The 20042-nt window shown below is 59.3% G+C and overlaps 2 protein-coding genes across 5 annotated transcripts in view; both read left to right on the top strand.

Annotated features, from left to right (window-relative positions):
• The first annotated feature begins 2329 nt into the window (after nt 1–2329).
• On the top strand, nt 2330–14012 carry FA2H (fatty acid 2-hydroxylase). 3 transcript variants are annotated; one of them, XM_074913287.1, is made up of 8 exons: nt 2330–2626; nt 3971–4034; nt 8734–8774; nt 10313–10455; nt 10542–10648; nt 11914–12086; nt 12585–12837; nt 13627–14012. In XM_074913287.1, exons 1-8 carry the CDS (start codon nt 2366–2368, stop codon nt 13704–13706), a joined length of 1122 nt encoding a protein of 373 aa, XP_074769388.1. In that variant the 5' UTR covers nt 2330–2365; the 3' UTR covers nt 13707–14012. The 3 variants fall into 3 exon arrangements, with proteins under 3 accessions (XP_074769388.1, XP_074769386.1, XP_074769387.1); XM_074913285.1 differs by lacking the exon at nt 3971–4034 and having other exon boundaries at nt 8679–8774; XM_074913286.1 differs by lacking the exon at nt 3971–4034 and having other exon boundaries at nt 2330–2678.
• A 1388-nt stretch (nt 14013–15400) lies between these two features.
• The window catches only part of MLKL (mixed lineage kinase domain like pseudokinase), a 6470-nt gene continuing 1828 nt past the window's right edge, over nt 15401–20042 (top strand). The window contains exons 1-10 of one of the 2 annotated variants that reach the window (XM_074913477.1): nt 15401–15450; nt 16235–16804; nt 16997–17110; nt 17214–17388; nt 17496–17593; nt 17725–17860; nt 18466–18550; nt 18959–19107; nt 19309–19358; nt 19830–19970. In XM_074913477.1, coding sequence (XP_074769578.1) covers nt 16348–16804; nt 16997–17110; nt 17214–17388; nt 17496–17593; nt 17725–17860; nt 18466–18550; nt 18959–19107; nt 19309–19358; nt 19830–19970 — 1405 coding nt within the window. In that variant the 5' untranslated portion in view covers nt 15401–15450; nt 16235–16347. Of the gene's footprint in view, nt 15451–15511; nt 15554–16234; nt 16805–16996; nt 17111–17213; nt 17389–17495; nt 17594–17724; nt 17861–18465; nt 18551–18958; nt 19108–19308; nt 19359–19829; nt 19971–20042 lie in introns of those variants that run through there. The other variant, XM_074913478.1, reaches the window with a different exon arrangement.

Here is a 20042-nt window from a genome sequence, read left to right as displayed (position 1 = left end):
CCAGTCCCTCATGTGAGGGACACAGCCCCCGTGATGGAGCCCAGGAGCCATCAGCATCCTGTAATGGGGGGCAGGTGGGGTGTCAGCTCACAATGGGCTCACTGATGTCCCCGAGGCTTGCTGCGGTGAGGCTGAGGACAGCAACCCCCCGTGCCAGGGAGAGGGTGGTGGCAGAGACACACAGGTGCAGCGAGTGGCTTTGCACCCTGTGCCATGCCGTGAAACCTGGGGCTGGTGAAGGCTGGACACCCCTGCCCCGCCAAGCTGGGACCACGAGCGAACCCCCAGCATGACCCTTTGAACCACGGGGTACCCAAGGGGCCTGGACACCCCAAAATCCAGGTGTGCAGTGCATCCCCCCAGCTCCTGGGCCATCACCGTGGCACCCGGCCTGCCCTCCCTCACCCTCCTTGCCCGCGAGTGCCGTTTGGGGCGTGGGTGGGAAGGGAAGGGAAGGAAATGCCTTTCCTGGGTTTCACCAGCCCCTGCGGCTGCGGGGAGAGGCTGGGACAGACCTGGAAGCGCTGGGGGGTGCTGCTCCCCACACTGCCATGGCCACTGGAGGCTGTGGCAGGGCTGGGCCCCAAAGGTCACCCTGAGCCCACGCCACTGGTGGGGCTGGCCAGGGAGGCGGCACAGCCAGTGGGGATGGCCTGGTGGGGTCATGGCCAGGGATCCCCTCTGCCTCCCCTGGCACCCCACGCTGGGGTGATGGCCATTGTGCCCGCCCCGCACACGCCTGGTGTCTGGGGTGCCCACCAGGTTCAGGGTGTGGGTGCAGCCGCCTCCAGCTGAGCACCCCAGCTTGTCCGGATCCGCCTCCATCCCCACCTCGACACACACTCGCCCGAAAAACCTTCACCCCCGCCAAGGAACCTCCCTGCCACACCGGGGCTGAGCTCACCCACCAGACTGGAGCCGCCCCCAGCCACGGAGGGTGTCAGGAGAGCCCCCCGGGTGAGCGGAGCCTCCCACCCCCAGCACCTCCTTTGGGGGCTCCCAGCAGCCTCTCGGGGCTCCTCCGGCCCTCGCGCCCGGCCCCCGAAGGATGTGTCTGACCACCACCCTAAGACCTCTCCATGGGAGCCCTCTGCACCCGCCTGCTGATGCACCGTGGGAGCCCTGCTCAGGGACGTGACCTCCCAGTTCTGCTGCTCCCATCAGGGTGAAAAATTAACACCCCCCACCCCCCCAAAAAGGACTTTCTTCCCGGAGCTGGTGGCAGGGCGATGCCAGGAGCCCAGTGGGGAGGTGAAGCCGACACCGACACCAGCCACCACAGCTGGTTTGGCATCCGTCTTGATTAAAGGCCTCGCTTAACGCCCGCCCAGCCGTGCCTGACAGCACCCCACAGCGCCCCACAGCCGGGGGGCCAGGGCAGGGCCGGGGGGCTCCCCATTCCTGAGCCGGCAAACCCCACATTAATCACTGGCTGCAGCCTGGTGGGGCTGGTGACGCCAAAAATTTGCTGGCACGTGGCCAGCCCTGTGGTCAAGGGTGTCACCCCAAAGCAGCTCCCCCCAAATCCCAGGGGCTGCTTGGAGGGAAGGCTTACCAAAAAATGGGAAGAAAAACTCCTTTCTTTGTGATTTATTTGTTTGTGAATCTCTGGGGGGTTTGGGGCTGCTTGGTCCCGCCCCCCCCCAGCTGCAGTGCCACCCGCCTGGGCTAATTGCATCTGTGAAATTTAATTAATATTTAAATAAATCTGCAAACGGGAGATGTGGCACATCGTGGCAGGTAACAAGAGTTTGGGGTGGCCCCAGGGGGGACCCCCACTCTCCTGGGGGCTGAGCAGGGACTGGGGCTCCGTCTGCCTTGAGCGCTGCTGAGCTTGCAGCAGGGGGTCACCCTGGGAAGGGCAATACCCCCGGGGGTCCCCCACACCCCCCACAACTCCCTGCGCTTGCCCTATACACCCAACTCCCCCTCCAGGTACTCTCTCGCCGCCCGGGATGCCCTACACCCCCCATTCCCTCCCGAGGTTGCCCAGACTCCCCTTCTCCCCGGGGTGCCCGGGTGACCCCCAAAACCCACCCGGGCTTGCCCAGACCCCCCCCATTCCCCTCCCCCACGAGTGTGCCCCACATGTGCGCCCGTTCGCCCCCCTCCCCCCGGGGCACCCACTCCCGCCGTCATTCCCCCAGGACACCCCGCAGGCCCCCCCGTGGGTGCGGGCCCCCTACCCCCGGAGCAGGGCACCTGCCGCGGGGCGGAGCCTCATCCCTTCGGCGCAGCCCAACGGGCGGTGAGGGGGGCGTGGCCGGGGGGCGTGTCCTGTCGGCATATGCATGTATGCAGATGAGCAGGTGCGGGCAGAGCGCGGCGAGCAGCGGGGCGGGCAGCGGGACGGGCAGCGCGGGCCATGGCGGCGCCGCGCTCCTTCAGCGCCGCGGAGGTGCGGGCGCGCTGCGCGCAGGGCGCCTGCCTGGTCCGCTGCCGCCGCCGCCTCTACGACCTCAGCGGCTTCGTGCGGCTGCACCCGGGCGGCGAACAGCTCCTGCGGCGCCGGGCGGGCACCGACGTGAGCGCCGCGCTCGACGGGCCGCCCCACCGGCACTCCGCCAACGCCCGCCGCTGGCTGGAGCAGTACTACGTGGGGGAGATGGAGCCCGGCGACGAGCAGGTACCGCCGGCTGCCCCGCGGCCGGGCTCTGCGGCTGCCCCGGGGCCGGGAGGTGCGGAGGCTGTTGAGTGCCCCAGGTCCGGGGTGTCCCGTATCTGGGGTATACAGAGGCTACAAGGTGTCCACAGGTCCAGGGTGCCCCATGTCTAGGATATATAGAGTCTGTAGGGTGCCCCCAGGGCCGAGGTGTCCCGTGTCTGGGGTATACAGAGGCTATAGAGTGCTCCCAGGTCTGGGAGGTGCAGAGCTTGTAGGGTGCCCCAGGTCTGGGGTGTCCCATGTCTGGGATATACAGAGTCTGTAGGGTGCCCCTGGGGCCGGGGTGTCCTGTGTCTGGGGTATACAGAGGCTGCAGGGTGCCCCAGGTCTGGGGTGTCCCGCGTCTGGGGTATGCAGAGTCTGTAGGGTGCCCCCGGATCCAGGAGGTGCAGTGTTTGTAGGGTGCCCCAGGTCCAGGGTGTCCCATGTCTGGGGCATACAGAGTCGACAGAGTGCCCCCAAGTCTGGGAGGTACAGCGTCTATAGGGTCCCCCAGGACCAGGCAGTGCAGGGTCTATAGGGCATCCCAGGTCCAGGGTGCACAGGACCTAAGCCTTACAGGGTCTATAGGGCACCCCAGGACCGGGCTGTGCAGGGTCTGAGCCATACGGGGCACGTAGAGGCTCTGCGGGGTCTATAGGTCGTGGAATCTTTGGGGTGCATGTAGTGTACCGGGTGTATAGGGCGCCCAGGTCTGAGCTGCGCGGGATGTGGCGTGTGTTGGGTCTGAGCTGCATGGGATGCTCGGGGCCCAGGCTGAGCAGGGTCTGAGGCAGGAGGGGTGTATGGGGCAAGGGGTGTTTGAGTCCCCTGGGGCCTGAGGGGTACAGGGTGCAAGGGTCTGGGTGCATGGGGCACAGCGGTTCTGGGGAGGTCTGCAGGGCTGGGGTCTGTGGGCCTGAAGATAACGAGGTGCAGAGGGTCCAGGCTCCTCAGGTCCCGGGATGGACCCTGTCTCAGCTGTGCAAAGCCTGGGACCTACAACATCCCACCCCGTGGTCACATCCCACCCTGCCTGAGCCAGGGGGCAGGGCTGCTGGGTCACCCTGGTGTGCCAGCACAACACGGAGCCCTTTGGGTCTTCGGAGGGGTGTGGGACACTGGGACATGCAGCTCAGTGTTGGCTCTAGCAGGGCCATGTGGCACAGGGTGGGTGATGGAGCAGGACGTCAGAGTGCTGGGCTCTGGGGTCCGCTGGTGACAAGCGGCTGCTGCCAGGAGCGGAGCCTGGCCACCTTGCTCACCATCCAGGCGTGGGGTGGCCGTCACCCAGTGCTGTCCCCGCCACGCTCAGCCACTGCCCAGGCGGAAGGGAAAGTGCCCCGGGGAAGTATCGCCACCGCCTCTGTCTCAACTTCCAGGAGTCAGCGTGGCACTGGGCACTGCCGCCCGGATTCCCGGCCCTCGCGGCACGCCGTGGGCAGGACACCCGAGCAGCGGGCCAGCCCAGCCCCCTTCGCCAGCCCAGCAGCCGCTTTCCCCTCCGGACATCCCGGAGAGGTCAGTGACCGGTCGGTCCCTCCAGGCTGGTTGTTTGCACTGGGTTTTCCTCCCCGTGGCACAGCCTCGGCCCCGATGGGCGGCAGCACCACAGAAGGGGCTTTGTTCCGCCTCGGTGCGATGCCTGCTCTTTCCCCAGATCCCGGCGATGGCACCTCCTCTGTTGGGACACTTGTTGCCGCCACCTCACAGGCATGACAAGCCTGACGGGTTGGGGCAAAGGAAGGTACCGGATAAACGAGTTCTCATGCCGCAGCCTGCGCTGAGGGGAATTGCCACCGTCCCAATGCAAATACACAGTGTGATAACGCTGGGGCGCAAGGGGATCAGACACTGCCTGGTCCTAGATAAACCGTCCCAGGCTGTGACATGGCGGGCAGGGATGAAAGCTGCCCGCCACGCCACGAGGCTGCCCATGCCGTGTCTGGCATGCGCCTCGTGTGAGCGGCTCTGCCAGACTTGCCACCCCCAAGATATCACCTTTGGAGGGAGGTGGGGGGAGTCAATGGCCTTGGTAGTGCCTGGGCTCTTTCTTTGACTGCTTTTGGGCAGGCGTACCCCAAGCAGCTCTTTGAAGGAGGCGTTGCATGGCCCCAGTCCAGGTCTGGACCCCCATGGCTTTGCCTGCGCCTCTCCTCATCCATCGGAGGTCCCAGGGCTACTCCATCCCCATGTTGAGGGATGTGGGAGCCTGTGGTCCCACAGGCATCCAGCATCCCCTGCTTACACCCAGGGACTTCAAGGGTTTTAGAAAAGGGGAAAAAAATACGTTGATGCAGGAGGGGTGAAGAGGAAGATGAGAGCAAGCTTTTATCACACCAGCACACCTCTCCACAGCCCTTCCTGTGGGTCTCAGGAGCTCAGCTCCATCCTTCGGCCGCAGATGCCTCTTCTGCGTCACCCAGCCCCATTTGGCAAAGGACAAATTAACCCCCAAACTTTTTATCTATGCAAACAGAACTATAGGGGAGATCAAAGTGAGAAGCAATAATTGCCCAAACTAGACAGTGGATTTTAACAGCCTTGCTAGAGGGAAACTGGATCATCTAATTACCCCTCCAATTTAAGCAATGAGAGACTTTCATCACAGCCTCTTTGGGGTGCGTGACGTGGCTGTGAGTCACAGTAAATCCCTCGTCCCTCTCGGGGTTGGTGTCCTCCCCTTCCTTTCACCCACATTGCTGCGGGTTGGGCTTGTCCTGGCTCTCCATCCCAGCCTGAGCTCACTTGGACGTAGGCGCTTGCATGTTCTTCAGGGGTGTCACAAGAAGTGGATTTTTCAATTATTATTAGATCAAGTTAAAGTCAGCCTCCTTTTAATAGTCCTGCTGCACCCAGTGTTTAATGGGCTGAGATGCAACCTGGTGGGGCTCTGCCAGCCTCTGCCCGGGAGCCGTGATGCTGTTGGGATGGTGATGCTGGGACTGTGCCACTGCAGGTGGGGACCTCGCTTGGGCTCCCTGTGCCTCAGGGGGTGTCCTTGTGCTACATGCCTGAACCTGCGCTGCCAGCGCAGCCTGGCCTGTGAGGACATCACCAAATTGAGCCGTTTAGGAGCTCGGTGAAGGTGCTGGAGGCCGTGGGGTGACGCAGAGGTACGGCAGGGCTCCTGCAGTATTTGACTCACTGGGAAAACGGGTCCAGAAAGAAAAACTCAGGTCTGGGCTGCTGGCAGAGTAGCTGTCTGCAGGCAGCATTGCCCTGCTTGGGCCAGGGGGAGGTTTCCAGCTTCTCTTCCTGCCTGCATCCCTGGCACACCAGGCACTATGCCGGGACCATCCCTCCTGTCTGTACCTGCTCACATCACAGCTGGATTTTGGTTTTCTTTTAACACCGTGAGTCCTGCTCTGGGGCAGCACCATGGTGGCATAGCCAGTGCTCCCCACCCGGTGTGGGACCAGTGCCAAGCTCTCCACCGGAGCCACGCCAGGCAGCGGGATGCTTGGAGGTGGATGCTGGGTCACCCAGTCACCACGCTGTGCTGTGCCCTGGGTGTTTGGCCCCATTGCCTGCCGGCAGGGGAGCCAGCACCTCACTGGTGCTGCCATTTTCCAGGGCAGCAGTGTGGGAAGGCAGCGCTTCATAGGCGTTAACTTTCCCTTTGTTACATCAGGCCTCTTGCACATCTTTCCTGGCAGGACCTGTTTGCCTGGGGACGAGTCAGATGCATCAGCATCACCCACGGGTGACAGGCAGAGCCCAGCACTCGCCAAGACCCCTCTAGCCTCCTTTGAACCCACCTTTTATTTGGAGGAGGAGGACGGGCAGAAGCCCCAGCACTGGTCTAGGTGCTGCTGGGGCTCAGTCCCCATGGGGCCTCTGTGTGCTCAGGACAGGCAGGAGCGTGCTGCTGCTTCAGGGAGCAAGCTGGGGCACGCAGGCATGGCTTGCACCCTGGTTGCGCCATGGCTGCCCGTCCTTTCAGTGCCAGCCCTGGGGTGAACAAGAGGAGAGTCTTCCTCCTGTTCCCTGGCCGAGAAAGAGGAGGAGGAGGTGACTCAGGTGCTGGCAGGGAGCTGCCATGGCATGCAGGGGGATGGCATCTCACTGGTGGCACCCATCCTCCCCAGCCTGGGTGCTGCTGGCGAGGTGGGGTCTGAGCCCCCTGTCTGCCTCCAGCCATGACGTGATGCTTGGGCATTTGTGGGGCAGAGGAGTTGGAGGCGCGTGGACGTTTCGGAAAGGGGAGGAGAGTACCGGGACGTTGCATCAGCCTGGCTTTCCTAAGCATCCTTCCTGCCACTGAGGCTGCGGTGAAAGTGGTGAGGTGGAGCCCAGGCTCATTTCTTGAGGGATGGAGAAGTTGTCTCTCTCTCTCTTCAAGCCAAATGTTCTTCCAAAGCACCTGCAGGGAGGTACCAAAACCATGACTTGACCATCCTCATCTGGATTTCAAGTCATCCCACCTCCCCTGGGATTTCAGGTTGTCTGGTGGAAGGATGGAGCATGCGAAGCTGAAACTAGTGGTTGGAACCCTCACAGAGAGAGGTGTGGTGGTCCCCAGCACAAGCTCGCACCAGCGCTCTGCTGCCTGCTTGAGTCCAGCCTGGCTAGAAATATCTCCTGCCCCGCTGCTCTCCCGGGGCAAGGGGCTACCCTGGACTGAGTAGCGCAGCTCTTCTACCAGTGGGATGAGGCTTGAAACCTGGCTAGCCTGGGAAAGGGGTGGGAGCCCAGCTGGCAAGGAGTGCCTGCTGTCGGCAAACAGCACCCAGGCCCTGCCTCGGCGTCACCAACACGGCACAAAGTCCTGTCCATGCCGGTGAGGTGACGCAGGTCCTCCTGCATCCCAGCTCCTGGGGTGGGGGGTTATTCCCAACAGGGATGTGATGCCCTCGTGTCCCTCAAGGGAATCGCATCCATCGAGGGGCTCCGTTTGTGCTGCAGCTGCTGGGAGAAAACTCTTGCTGGCTGCAAGCGGCAGGGCTGGGAACCCCGGCGGGCATTGCTGTGCTGTGCCGGGGCTGCCGCGCCGTGCCCTGCTCCCGGGTTAATGGGTAACTCAAGGTGACAAAGCAGGAGAAAAGGCATGTTTGGCACGTCCTGCCTGCGGAGCCGTCGGGCTGCCGGGGGGCACGGCTGGCTCGGGGCTTGCACGGACACACTGCGGCCTCGCCAAGCCCCCCACTGGCATCAGGGCCCGCGCCGGAGCTTGCAGGGCCGCGGGAAGGAGGACGGTGCTGGCAGTCGGCGATGTGTTTGTTTCCAAGCATCAGATGAGGCAGGTTCCTCCTGTTTCTCTGCCAGCCCTGGCAGCGGGTCCACAGCCTGGGCTTCGTCCTGCCACACCAGCGAGTCCCCCGGGCCTCGGCATGCCCTCTCCAGCCAAAACCAACCCTCCACCCCACCTTGCATGGCCCGTGGCAAAGCTGCCTGGCCCAGCACCGCCCTGCAAAGGGCACTCTGCCTTTTTTCCTGGGGCAAGTGAGGTCCCGCTGCATTTTTTTCCCCTGTGCCCAGAACCAGGATGGTGGCAGAGGCCGTGTCACGCTCCCCTGCTCTGGCAGCCCAGCTTCCTCAGGGACCAAAACGCCAGTCTGGGCTTTTGCTGGAGAGCAGCAGGGTTGGGGGGTGGCAGCATTGTGGGCACTAACCCAGCGATGCCCCTCGCTTCGCTGGCCGCAGCGTTGGCTCAGGCCGGTGCTCACCAGGCCACTGGCCTGCGGGAGGGTGAGCTGCGCTGTGGCACTGCCCCTCCGCCGGGGAAACGCTGGCCCAATGCAGCCCGGTGGGATGGTCCCAAAACCGGGCTTGGGGGAAGGTTTCCTGAAAGACCCGAGCACACGATGCTCGGCGCACGGTTTGAAGGGCAGCACAGCTCGCTGGCAGCCGTTTCCCTCGGGAACCTGCTCTGCAGGAACTGACTGACTTAAATTCATCACATTTTTTCCCTTATTTATTTAGCAGGCGGGCGCAAACTCATTCTGCCCGTGCCCCTGGGTGACATGGCCACCACCATCCCCAACCACATCTGCCACCAGTGTTTCACCGTGGGGTTTCCTTCTCTTTTCAGAGCCACCCTGAGCCGGTGGATGAGAAAGTGGTGGAAGCTGCAGCCCAGAGCCCAGCGCGGATGGATCCCCGCTGCAAAACGGTGGATGTGGAGACAGTAAGAGCCAGGGTGCCTCCAGCACGCTGTTTGCCTGAGTGTTCCCGGGGCAGACGAGGTCTCCTCTTCCCCGCATGAGCACTGGCTTTCTGCTGACCCTGGGATGGGAGGGATGCTGGGAGGGAGCCGTTCTGGCTGCTCCTGCCCTTTTTCCCAGAGCAGACAGCATCGCTTGCGCTTTGTTGCCCAGGTGTGGCCACGCTGGGAGGCTCCTGTGGCAGCAGCGTGGGTGGAGGTGGCTTTCTCTGACAGCAGCTGTGTCCTTCAAGCGGGACGTGCTGCCAAGCTGCACCTTGCTTGCTTTATTTTATCTTTTTCTTCCTTTCTTTTTTAAATTTTTTTCATTTTTTCCTCTTGACTGAGTACCAGTAATGAACACTAAGGGGTCCCCTGCCCAGACAAGGCAATCCCCATGGTGCAGGGTGCTTCCTGCCCTGCCAGCTCCTCTCTGAACACACCACGGGAGCAGGGATTTGTCCCCAAGGTGCCTTTGGACGTCCTTAGCTTTCACGGTACCATCTGGCCATCGTGCCTTGCACAGCCCCAGCTCACAGTGAGCATGCTTTTCTCTTGCAAAAGGATTTTTTTTTTTTTTAAGCAGGAGAACACCTTCCCCCTTTCTTAATATTTTGCTGCTGACTGCCTGTAAAAGCAAATCTGCCATCCCAAAGTGACCTTTTTGCTCTAACTATTCCCCTGTCTCCCTGACAGAGGGTGTCTCCATCCCCGATGGAGAGCTGCCAGGCCTGGGGTTCGGCTGGGCGAGCGTGGTTTCTGTCTTGGGGCAGAGGTGGGACTGATAAACCACCTTATCTGGCCGGGGCAGCAGAAGACACGTCCAGGGATGCTGAGTGGCAGTAGAGGTGGTGCTGCTGGTTGGGTCTCTCTATTTTCATCCTGTGCACACATGCGTGCCTGCACAGGTCCCTTCTTGCTCTTGCAACCATCTGAACACAGTCAGGTGCTGGAGCAGCAACTGGCATTTGCATTCCCATCCTGTATCCCTGCTCCCCATCCTTTTCTGCTTTGCTCCTCGCTGCCAGAGCACGTGAATGGCTGCAGGTACCCCACGCATCCTCTCCACAAGGGGAAAAGCCCTTGGCCAGGGCAGTGCTATGGGGGTGGGCTCCATGTCCTACCGATGGCTCGCTGGCATGGCTAGTGAGCGGAGAGCACCGCTGCTCACTATCTAATCTTGGCAGCTCCTGGGGTGGGGAAGGAGCCTCGGTTATCAGGGCCTGACACTGAGCCAGGTCCAGATACAGCCACCTTCACCTTGAACTGCCAGCAGGTACCCGGTGGCACGGGGGTGACCTCAGCCCCGTGTTCCTGGGTAGATGGGGTTGATGTGTGCCTGGCTCTGCTTGTCTGCCCCGTTCCTTGTGGGGAACTTAGGGCTGCTTGGAGCAAGAAACAGCTGCTTCTGGGGAATGAGAAGGGGTTTCCAGCCTGAAATCCAGCAGCTGCAGTGCAGCTTTGTGCCTGGTACTGGGTGGTGTGTGGGTCCCACGGGGTTACAACTGCTGTCTGCTCCCCAGGACCTGGTGGACTGGCAGAAGCCCTTGCTGTGGCAGGTGGGCTACTTGGGGGAGAAGTACGACGAGTGGGTGCACCAGCCTGTGGATCGGCCCATCCGCCTCTTCCACTCAGATCTCCTCGAGTCCCTCTCCAAAACGGCATGGTGAGCCCCCGGGGGCTGCACGGGGAGGGGGGGATGGCTCGCCACCCCACGGGGTGCTCCCTCTGACATCTCCCTCTACCCTGCAGGTATGTGGTGTTCCTGGTGTGGGCTCCCGTGGTGCTCTATCTCAGCTGGGTCAGCTACACCTCCCTCGCCCAGGGCAACACCAGGCTCTTCTCCTCCTTCACCACAGGTACGAGCAGTGGCAAAGCCTTTGGCCTCAGCTCACTGCCCCCACTCCGGGGCTGAGGGCCGGACAGCCATGGACAGGGGAAATCTTTGCATCCTTTCCCCATCCCTCCTTCCATGCATGCTCACCATGAGCCACATGCAAGGGTGACCCCCTGTCCCTGCAGCCACCAGCTTGTCCCCTGCACGAAGCCGCCTGCGCTGCTTTAAAGCTTGAGCTCACCCACCTCCATCCCCTCCTCTCACCTACATGATTCAGTCACCCTGTGAGGATCGAGGGAGGCACAGAGCCCACTGGCCCAGGGTGCAGCCTGCTCCTGATTGCCTCCCTTCCCTCCATCCCCAAAACCGAGCCCCGCCAGGACTGTGGTGTGTGCCCCCCCGCTGACGCCCACCCTGGGCTGCGGCTGAATGCCGGCGTGGCGGGCGAACAAACCCGGCTCTCAGCGCTGCCGGCGTTGCACAGTGCGGGGCTTGTTTCCCTGAAGCACTTGTTCTTGAATCTCCCACTGTCTGCTCCCCCGGGAATAACAAGCGTGGCCGGGGCAGCCTGTCTTCTTTGTTGTCCTTTTTTTTGCTGGGCTCCCTATTTTTTTTGCAAGGTGCCACCCAGTGCCAGCTGTGCCTGGCTGCAGGGTGGAGCTATTTACACCGGCACCCCCCTGCTCCTTGAGGCATTAGGCACCTTGCTGCCAAGAGGTTTGTTTTTCTTTTCCTCAAAAATGAACAGGTTTGAGGGGGGGATCTGAATTCTGCTAGCGAGGCTGCAGGACTGGCAGCCAGCCCTGAAAAGAGGAGGTGGCTGAAAAATGCTCTGCGGGGGAAAGTGCCCAACAAACCTATTCTTTTTCCCCAACATAAAAAAAAACAACCAACCAACGCCAGCAACACTGTTTAACCATCACAAATGCTGCCTGTGCAGAGAAGGCCCCTCCTGCCTTGTTCTGGTGGGTGAAGCAGCTCTGTAAGGATGGGGCTATCCCTGGAGTTCATGTCATGTCCAAGCTCCCAGTGGCATCTGGGATGCAGGGGACCCCCCTCGCCAGCAAATTGCGGCAGCGAGAAGCCGACTGTTTCTTAAAGAGTGTAAATTAATGGGAATCAAAGGAAAACGTGCTTTGGAGCGGGGCTTGGGAAGCTCCCTGGGGAAGCTCAGGGTGAGAGGGAGGGAGAGCCGAGCTTCACCTGAATGCCTATGGGAGGATGGCGATGGATAAGAGCACCCGCATGTTGCCTGCCCTGCTGACCGCTGCACGTCTTGTTGTGTAGAGTACTCCATCCCCGTCCACAAATACTACTTCCCCTTCATCTTCCTCCTGGGGATGTTCCTGTGGTCCCTGCTAGAGTACCTCATCCATCGCTTTGTCTTCCACATGAAGCCACCTGCTAGTAACTACTATCTCATCACCCTGCATTTCTTGCTGCATGGGCAGCATCACAAGGTGAGTCGCAGCTTACGCCTCCACCGGCACCCTCCGGGCTGTGGGAACCGTGGCCTTTGCTCAGGCGGAGCCTGTTTGTGCGTGTTCGACGTGACTCGTGGCATCTTCGCCCCAAGCTTGGGCCCTTACCTAATACTGGTGAGGACTGCAAGACGGGCTCGGAGGAGCTGGAGTTAAATCTGCAAGCTCTGGTTGGGCAAGGGGGAAGACCAAAAAAGCCATGGGCTCCCTCTAGCTTTGCTGGAGGAAATGTCTCCATGGAGCCTGGGGACCTGCCAACCAAAGCCACTGCCTGGCTGGCCACCTCGGTGTGGGCGAGGGGCTGCTCCTGCCACCGGGTACCTCTTTTGGGGAGGGTTTCTGGGGGCTGCTTTGATGTTGGCTTGTCCTGAATGGGCATCCCCAGTGCTTGGCAGGGCCCAATGCTGGTGTTCCCCGATGGTGGGGACGTGAGATGAGCTAGGAGCTGCCTGTCCCACCGTCCTTCTCTGCTTCCAGTCTCCCTTTGACAGCTCCCGCCTGGTCTTTCCTCCTGTGCCAGCCTCGCTGGTGATCGGCTTCTTCTACGGCGTCCTGCAGCTCCTGCTGCCTGAGGTGCTGGGGCTCTCGGTGTTCGTTGGGGGGCTCTGCGGCTACGTCATCTATGACATGATGCACTATTACCTCCACTATGGCTCGCCGAAAAAAGGCACCTACCTGTACGGACTGAAGGCTTATCACGTCAAGCACCACTTTGAACACCAAAAATCAGGTAGCACCATGTTCCCTGTGCGTGCCGGCAGGGACAAGGGCTGTAGAAGCCCCATCTGCCTGCGTGTGTGCAGCTGATGCTCTGAAATATTTGGCCTTTGGGATGGGGAAACCCAGGCATTGCTGGGGATGGGGCCTACGAGCTGCTGCAGCCCCATGGGGTACGTTTCTTGGCCCCCAGGTTGAGGATGGGGAGCCAGTGCAGCACAGGGGCAAAGGCAGCAGCCTGTCTTGCTGACAGACACCAATGCCACCGGGAGATGCCGGGGTAGAGGCAGAGCCTTTTTGACGCCGGGATGTGGGTGCCCATCCCCACCTGGGGCAGTATCTCCTCCTGCCGGGAGGCGTTGGCAGGCACAGGGTGAGGCCCCAGGCTTCCCCGGGTCCATCCCACACCTTCCCCAGCCCGACACTTGCTCAACCTGCCCTTTGCCCGGTTTCCTAGGAGAAAACGCCCTGTCCAGATAAGCTATCATCCATGGGGCTGGTGGCATGGCCCAGCCAGCTCCTTCTGCTCCCGCGGCTCTTCCTCCTTGCCTTGCCTTCCTCCCTCCCTAAAATGCAGGCAGTCCTCCCTCCTGGCCCCGGCAGTGCTGGCAGCTGTCGTCATCTTTGCACCCAGACAGGTCCCATCCCTGCCACGTGCCCCTCATGCGGGCTGCTCCCAGCCCTGCCGCTCTCAGTGACGGTGGCACCGTCTCGGTTAATATCGAGCGAGCTGCGCCCTGTCCCCGACAGCATCCCGATAACGGCGGTGCTGTGGGCTGAGCGCTCTCTCCCCTGCTCGCAGGCTTCGGCATCAGCACCCGCTTCTGGGATTACCCCTTCCGGACGCTCATCCCTGAGGAGACCTTCGAGAAAGAGGACTGAGGGCCCTGGCGCGGTGCCTGGCTGCTGGCTCCGTTCCTCCGGGGCTGGGGCTGGCACCCCTCTCCAGCCCTCTGTGAGGCCGGCTGGCCCCTGGCCCCTTCCCGGGGGCTGTGCCACAGCGGTGACCCCACAACAGAGCACCCCCGTGGCGCACTGCGGTCCAGCTGTGGTACTGCTGAGGGGGACGCGGGGGCGAGGATGCAGGGAAAGGGGAGGAGGAGGTCGTGGGGCTCCCTGGGGGGCTCCTGCCCCTTCCTCGCTGCCTTCCTGCTCCAGGCCACGGATGCACAGGCAGGTCTTGCTGCCCAAGAGATGAAGTGCCTGATGCTGCCCTCCCTCCTCAACCCTGACACCTTGTCGGAGCTCCCAAGCCCCTGGCCCTCCCGGGTGCCCCCCTGCCTGGGGCATCCGACACGCTGCAGTTAACCTCATCACCTAACTTGTGCCGAGGGGCTTTTGTATCCCGGATCCTGCTCCCGGCCTGATCCCAGCACAGGGTTTTCTTGGCCTGCAGCCCTTTGGGTGGGGATCCTGCAGGTCTGGATTTTGCCATTTTCTAACCAGTGCACCCATATTTCTCTGCCAGATTTATCAAGTTCATGTTTTTTGTAGACATTGGCTACTTGAAACTCAAACTCCAATGAACAGAATTGCTACGAGATGCCTTTTTTTGCTGATCCTGTGATTATTTTTTTTCTAATGTTTACTGCAGATATTTAAAGGTCTGGAATAAAGTTATACATAAAACTGTAGACACTATAATTGTAAATAAACTGTATATTTTGAAAAATAAAGCCATTAAAAAAGGGTCTGGTGACTGTATCCCTCAGGGCTGCTCCCACGTTCCCCCACCCTTGGCGCATCCTTTCCCATCGCTGATGGCCCTCGATGCCGCGATAACTTGCGGTTGCCTTTCTTGGCTCCCCACGCTGACGAAAGCTGTGCTGTTGACACCAGCGAAGGAGATGCTTTTTGTAGAGGGGAACCACAGCAAACCTGCTTGACCCTGGGCTCTCGGTAAGCAGAAGCTGGCTGAAGCCACCGCTCAATTCTCCGAAGTTGGGCAATGACATCATGTGCTGCCTCACACTTCCCAAAATCTGCCTGGCCCTCTGACGAAGCCACCTGCCAAGCTTCCTGCGCTCCTGGCAGAGGCCAAGCGCTGTTTCCAGCACTGGTGCCCGCAGCCTGCTCCCTTTGATGCTGGAGGGTCCTGATCCTGCAGGGATGGGGAGGGGAGCGGAAGGTCCCAAAGGACCAGCATCCCTCATGCAGGATGGGTGTGCTCGAGGGTCCTGCTGCCTGAAGCGAGAAGTTCAGCAGGGTGCCAAGCTGATGCCGAGGGTGTTATAGCACCCTGGGCCAGCCTTTCCACAGCTGGCGGCACAGCAGAAGGGGTTGGGGTGCTCGAAATTGTCAATGTGGGGTGCACAGCCTCCTCCATTGCCTTCTTCCTGCTGTGCTCCTCATGGGCAACTCCATCTTCCAGCAGGCAAGACCCAGCAGAGGGGGATAGAGCTTGTCTGGCCCCTTCTTCTGCCACCCCGAGCAGCTTGCCAGGAAAGGGGAGCTGAGGTTGCATGGGAAGCCGCGGTGGGTTGCACAACATCCCTTCCGCTGCCGGTCAGAGCAGCAGCCAGGGAAGGCACCCTATAAATTCACTGTCGTCCTGCTGTGCCTCCTCAGTCTGCAGAGGCAGCCGAGGCGGAGGCAGCAGAGACAGAGGCGAGCGAAGCAGGACCAGGTAAACCCAGCTGATTTCTCTTAGCAAGCAGACTAGCTTCCTCCTTGGGGGCCATGCTGGAGAGAGCCTGAAGAGGAAGGAGAGTGACTGCAGCTTGTCTCTGGTGCGTTTCTGTCTCGTTTCCAGCCGACAGAGCCCGGCACCCTTCTCAGCGCTGGCTGCATCAATGGTGCAGGTGGCTGCTGCTAATTTCCCTGCAATGGGGGCAATTTTCTGCCCCCACTGCCTGGATGTGGGCTGGGGAGCTGGAACCATCTCTGCAGGGAGGCTGAGCCATAGAGTTTAATTTAAAGTCTTAAGTGACAGGGCTATGGGAAGAATATTTAAAGAAGTTGGGGACGCTGGGGCTGTGAAGGCGTGAAAGTTTTTATTAGATGGGTGACAACAGAGAGAGATGTTGGCTAGAAATGAAAATGGAACTTTATGGTCAAAGATGTAGGCTCTGTGGGCAGGACCCCAGGGTGGCATGGGGCCGGTGCTGGGGAGCACTGCCCAGGGCATGCTCCTTGGGCCATTCCTGACACTGCTCGTCTGTGTGTACACCCTCTGAGAATGGCTATCACTAAATTAATTTACATACATCAAGTCAAAACATCTCTTGCTAATGCGGAGTGAGATGTGTCAATACTGCTGCTACTGATGTCTCTGTTTGCGTGTGCCCACTCTGGGCTGCATGAGTAGCCATGGTGCCGGGCAAAGCAGAGGAAGTAAAGCAGCCGGAGGAGGTATAAGGGGCTATAGGAGACTTGGAGGGTGGTGTGCCACATTAAGGGTGTTTCCTTAGGGTGGAAGTCGTGGAAGAGCCGCATCCGGCTGATCTCCGAGCAGTGCCTGAGGCTCATCTCCACCAGACACCACCAGCCTACATCCCCAGTGGCCAAGCCCTTTGCTGTAAGCATGGAAATTGTGGAGAGACTCTTCTCCGTGGCCCAGACCATCCATGCCCAACTCGAGCAGGTGAAGTGCTGTAAGCACCAGTGCCAGCGCCTCGTGGAGCGCATCCAGATCCTGCTGGAGCCCGTGAGGATCCTTGAGGCTCAGCCACACAAGTACATCCCCCATCAAGAAGAAGAACTGCTAAAAAAGCTGCTTCAAGCACTGGGGGAAGCCCAGAAACTGGTGATGAAATATAGCCAGGCCAGCTGGATTCAGAAATTCCTGAGAGCCCGCAGCACCGGTGAGGAGTTCATCTGGGTGAACGAGAGCCTGGAGGACATTGCCCAGGGGCTCTCACTCCTGTTGCAGGCGGAACAGAAGCAGGCTTTCCTGGAGGCTTTCCAGTCAAAGACATGTCGCAGGCAGGATGCTGAGGACCTGAGGGATGACAGAGCTTTCTTGGACCAGGTGATTGCAAGTAAGTGCGCATTTAGCAAATCCTCTTTCCCTGAGACCAGCGGTTGGCACCTCTCCCCAGCTGCTGTCCAGCTTTGGCTTAATGGACATGGCCAAGGAGACCCAAAGGGACATTTAAACCATGAGAAAAACTAACTGCATCAGTCCTGTACTTTCATCCAGCAGTCTCACCTCTGCGCGTTTCTCTCCCCAGGTACTGAGGAGCCTGAAGATGTGACCAGGGAGATCTACATCGACAGGGAATGTATGGAGAGCAAGGTGGACTGGATGCAAAGTGAGCTGAACAAAATCATGCGCGTGATGGAATGTAAGTTGGCGTAGCACCTCTGAGCACCCTGTGCACTCTGTCCTTTCCCCCTGAGCCCTGACTAATATGTCCCTTGTTCCCTCCCGATGCACGGCGGGAGCAGGTTTGAAGAAGGTCAATGTTGGTAAAAGAGAAGACATCACGGAGATCGAGCGGGACCACCTCACCTTCTACAGCCACCTGCAGGACACAGAGAGCTATGACCTCTACGAGGGCGAGTACCTCAAGTACCCTGTCGCCATCAAAACCTTCAAGAGGCCGCTGACCACTGACCCAGCGTGAGTTGTCTTGGATGGGAGTGACACGGGGCAGCCAGGACAGGAGGGTGCACAGAGCTGTGCCATGACTTGTTCCAGAAATCTCACTGTGCTGTCCCTTTCTGCAGGAAGGTGAGACACATCTTTGAGAAGGAGATTCAGACCCTGAAGAAGTTTGAGTCTCCAAACATCCTGCGCATGTATGGGATCTGCATTGAGGAGAAAGGTAAAGGGTGTCACATTAATGTCACCCTTTCCCTCCCCTGCTTGTCCCCAGCACTAGCTGGTAGCAGAGTTTGTTGTGGTCCCCTCCCAAGAGGTAGCACAAGGCAGGGTGCTCAAGGTTTCACCTTGCAGATGGGAGCCCCTGCTTCTCGATTGTCATGGAGTACTGTAAGCACGGGACGCTGCGGGATGTGCTGACCAAGCAACGGCATCTCTCCTGGGAGGTTCGCATTCGGATGGCCCTGGGAGCCGCCAGAGGCCTGTACAGGTGAGCTCCTGTATAAATCAGTGAGTAAGTGCACATGATGATCCACAGGCCACGCTCAGCTTCCTGGTGTCTCTCAGTAAGCAGTGGTATCCTGTTAGACACAGTTTCCGCCACCTGGGAACAATGGGATGGAGGCTGGTGAGGAGGTAGGCAGTGGGTTTGGATGCAGTAGTGTCCATCTCCCTTGGTCACTGGCCCCTACATCTGGCTTCAAGCCTGCAAAGGCCTGGAAGGGAGAAACCCTCTTCCCTACCCCCATAGGGCAGCTTCAGGAGCATCCTACATAAGGATAAGTTCTCCTTACATAAGGCTAGGATAAGTTCTCCTTACATAAGGCTAGGATAAGTTCTCCTTACATAAGTTCTCCCTACATAAGGCCAGTTCTACTTATGGGTCCTGCTCATCCCAAAGGCTCATTATTTTGCCCACAGCGGCTCTTTCAACACCTTCTGGAAAGGTTGGCTTGACAAGGTTGATCCACCAAGACAGGCAAAGAGCTGCCAGTTTCTCTGAGTGCATGTCAGTCCATCCCCTACGCAGCAGGAGAGAGCCTCAAGGTGGGGATGGGTCCATCAGATCTTGCCTTTGGTTCTGTCCGACTGCAGGTTGCACCAGACAGAGGAGAAGTCCCGACTCCATGGCTGCATCTGCAGTATCAAGTTCCTGGTGGCCGGGGATTACTGTGTGAAGGTAAGGATAATGCTTGGAGAAGCTTTGGGGAGTTTTGCATGTTTTTGTGGATGCCTCCCCACCACCAAAGGGATTTACAATGGTCCAGAACAAAACCCAGGATTAGAGCCATCTCTCCTGTCACCTTAGACATTTACACCGCAGTTTGTCATTATCTCTGTTTTATCATCTGCAAAGCAAGCGTTTCTGAGCCATCCACCCTGGGATGAGCTGAAACTAGAGCAATTCACCTGCTTCCACCTGTGTTTGCAGAAAGACCACATTCCAGGCTGAACACAGCTGCATGCCAGCCTTTGATGCCCAGGGCACCTCGCTCTGTTTTCTCCATCTCAGGGCAGTCCCCAGCCATGCCACAGGTTTCTGTGTTTCTACCACTTCTCCCTTTCTCTCTCTCTTTATCTTAACTAGCTGTCAGGATTTGAGCTGTGTGAAACAGAGTCATCCATCAAGAGGAAAGCCCAGAAGAACCGGAAACAAGTCTCTATGCTGGCTTATGTTGCCCCTGAGAACCTGAAAGACATCAACTACCCCTACAAGAGGCCCTGTGAAATATACAGGTGTGTCTGCCCCTCCTGGGAGAGATGACCGTAAGCAGGCAGATGTCTGGCAGAATAGCTGCTGAGCTGTGGAAGGCAGCCAGGTTTAATCAAACACATAAGCAGCTGTTTGCAGTTGGCATAGCCCAACAGTCCCCTCTGTTAGAAGGGAGGACAATGTGGTGGGATGAATGCTGAGACTCTTGCTTGTCTTTTTTCCAGCTTTGGGATCGTGCTGTGGGAGATTGCAACCTCCAAAATCCCATTTGAAGGTGAGACAGAAGTATCCGGTCCCCTGTGTAAAAGCCACACAGCCCAATACTGCTCCTGTCTGCTCCCTGCTCCTCCCTGGAGCATCCCACCCTGTGTGAGTCCCAGTGGCAGTGCCTGGTGTGCCTGGCTCTGCACAACAGCTTCATAGCTTCTCCTGGGACTCCTATTCAGTAAAGCTTTTCAGCAACATACTTAAACCACAAACATTCAAGTAATTTTTGTCTCTATTTGATGTTCCTGGGCATTGAAGCATAAACTCTTCTCCGTGCTCCACTGGAGCCCAACGGCGTCATGCCAAATACTGGGGGGGGTTCACTGCAGATATTTTGGGTGGCTTCTCTGCTGGTTTCACCATGCCATGGGCTGCAGGAAGGCTATTGGCGTGCCTTTGTACTGGGTTTCCTCCCATGCACCCTCCTGTGGCAGCAGAGCTCCATCGTGATGCTCCTGTTTGCATGCACATTGTATAGGCTGCACTCCTGAGGAGATCATGGAGAAAATCTGCAACGACCGTTACCAGGACCCTGTTGGGGAAGATTGTCCTGAAGACCTGCGGAAAGTCATTGACCAGTGCCGGGCCTTTGACCCTTCCCAACGCCCTTCTGCTGAGGGTAGGTGTCCTGGACATCTACTCCAAAGGCCTGTTGTATCTCTCAATCACCTGCTTCAGTGGTCAGTTTGCC

This window comes from Athene noctua, chromosome 9, assembly GCF_965140245.1.
Source record: "Athene noctua chromosome 9, bAthNoc1.hap1.1, whole genome shotgun sequence".
Lineage (NCBI taxonomy): Eukaryota > Metazoa > Chordata > Aves > Strigiformes > Strigidae > Athene > Athene noctua.
The sequence above is the reverse complement of the archived record's forward strand: the minus strand, read 5'-3'. Positions and strand labels throughout refer to the sequence as shown.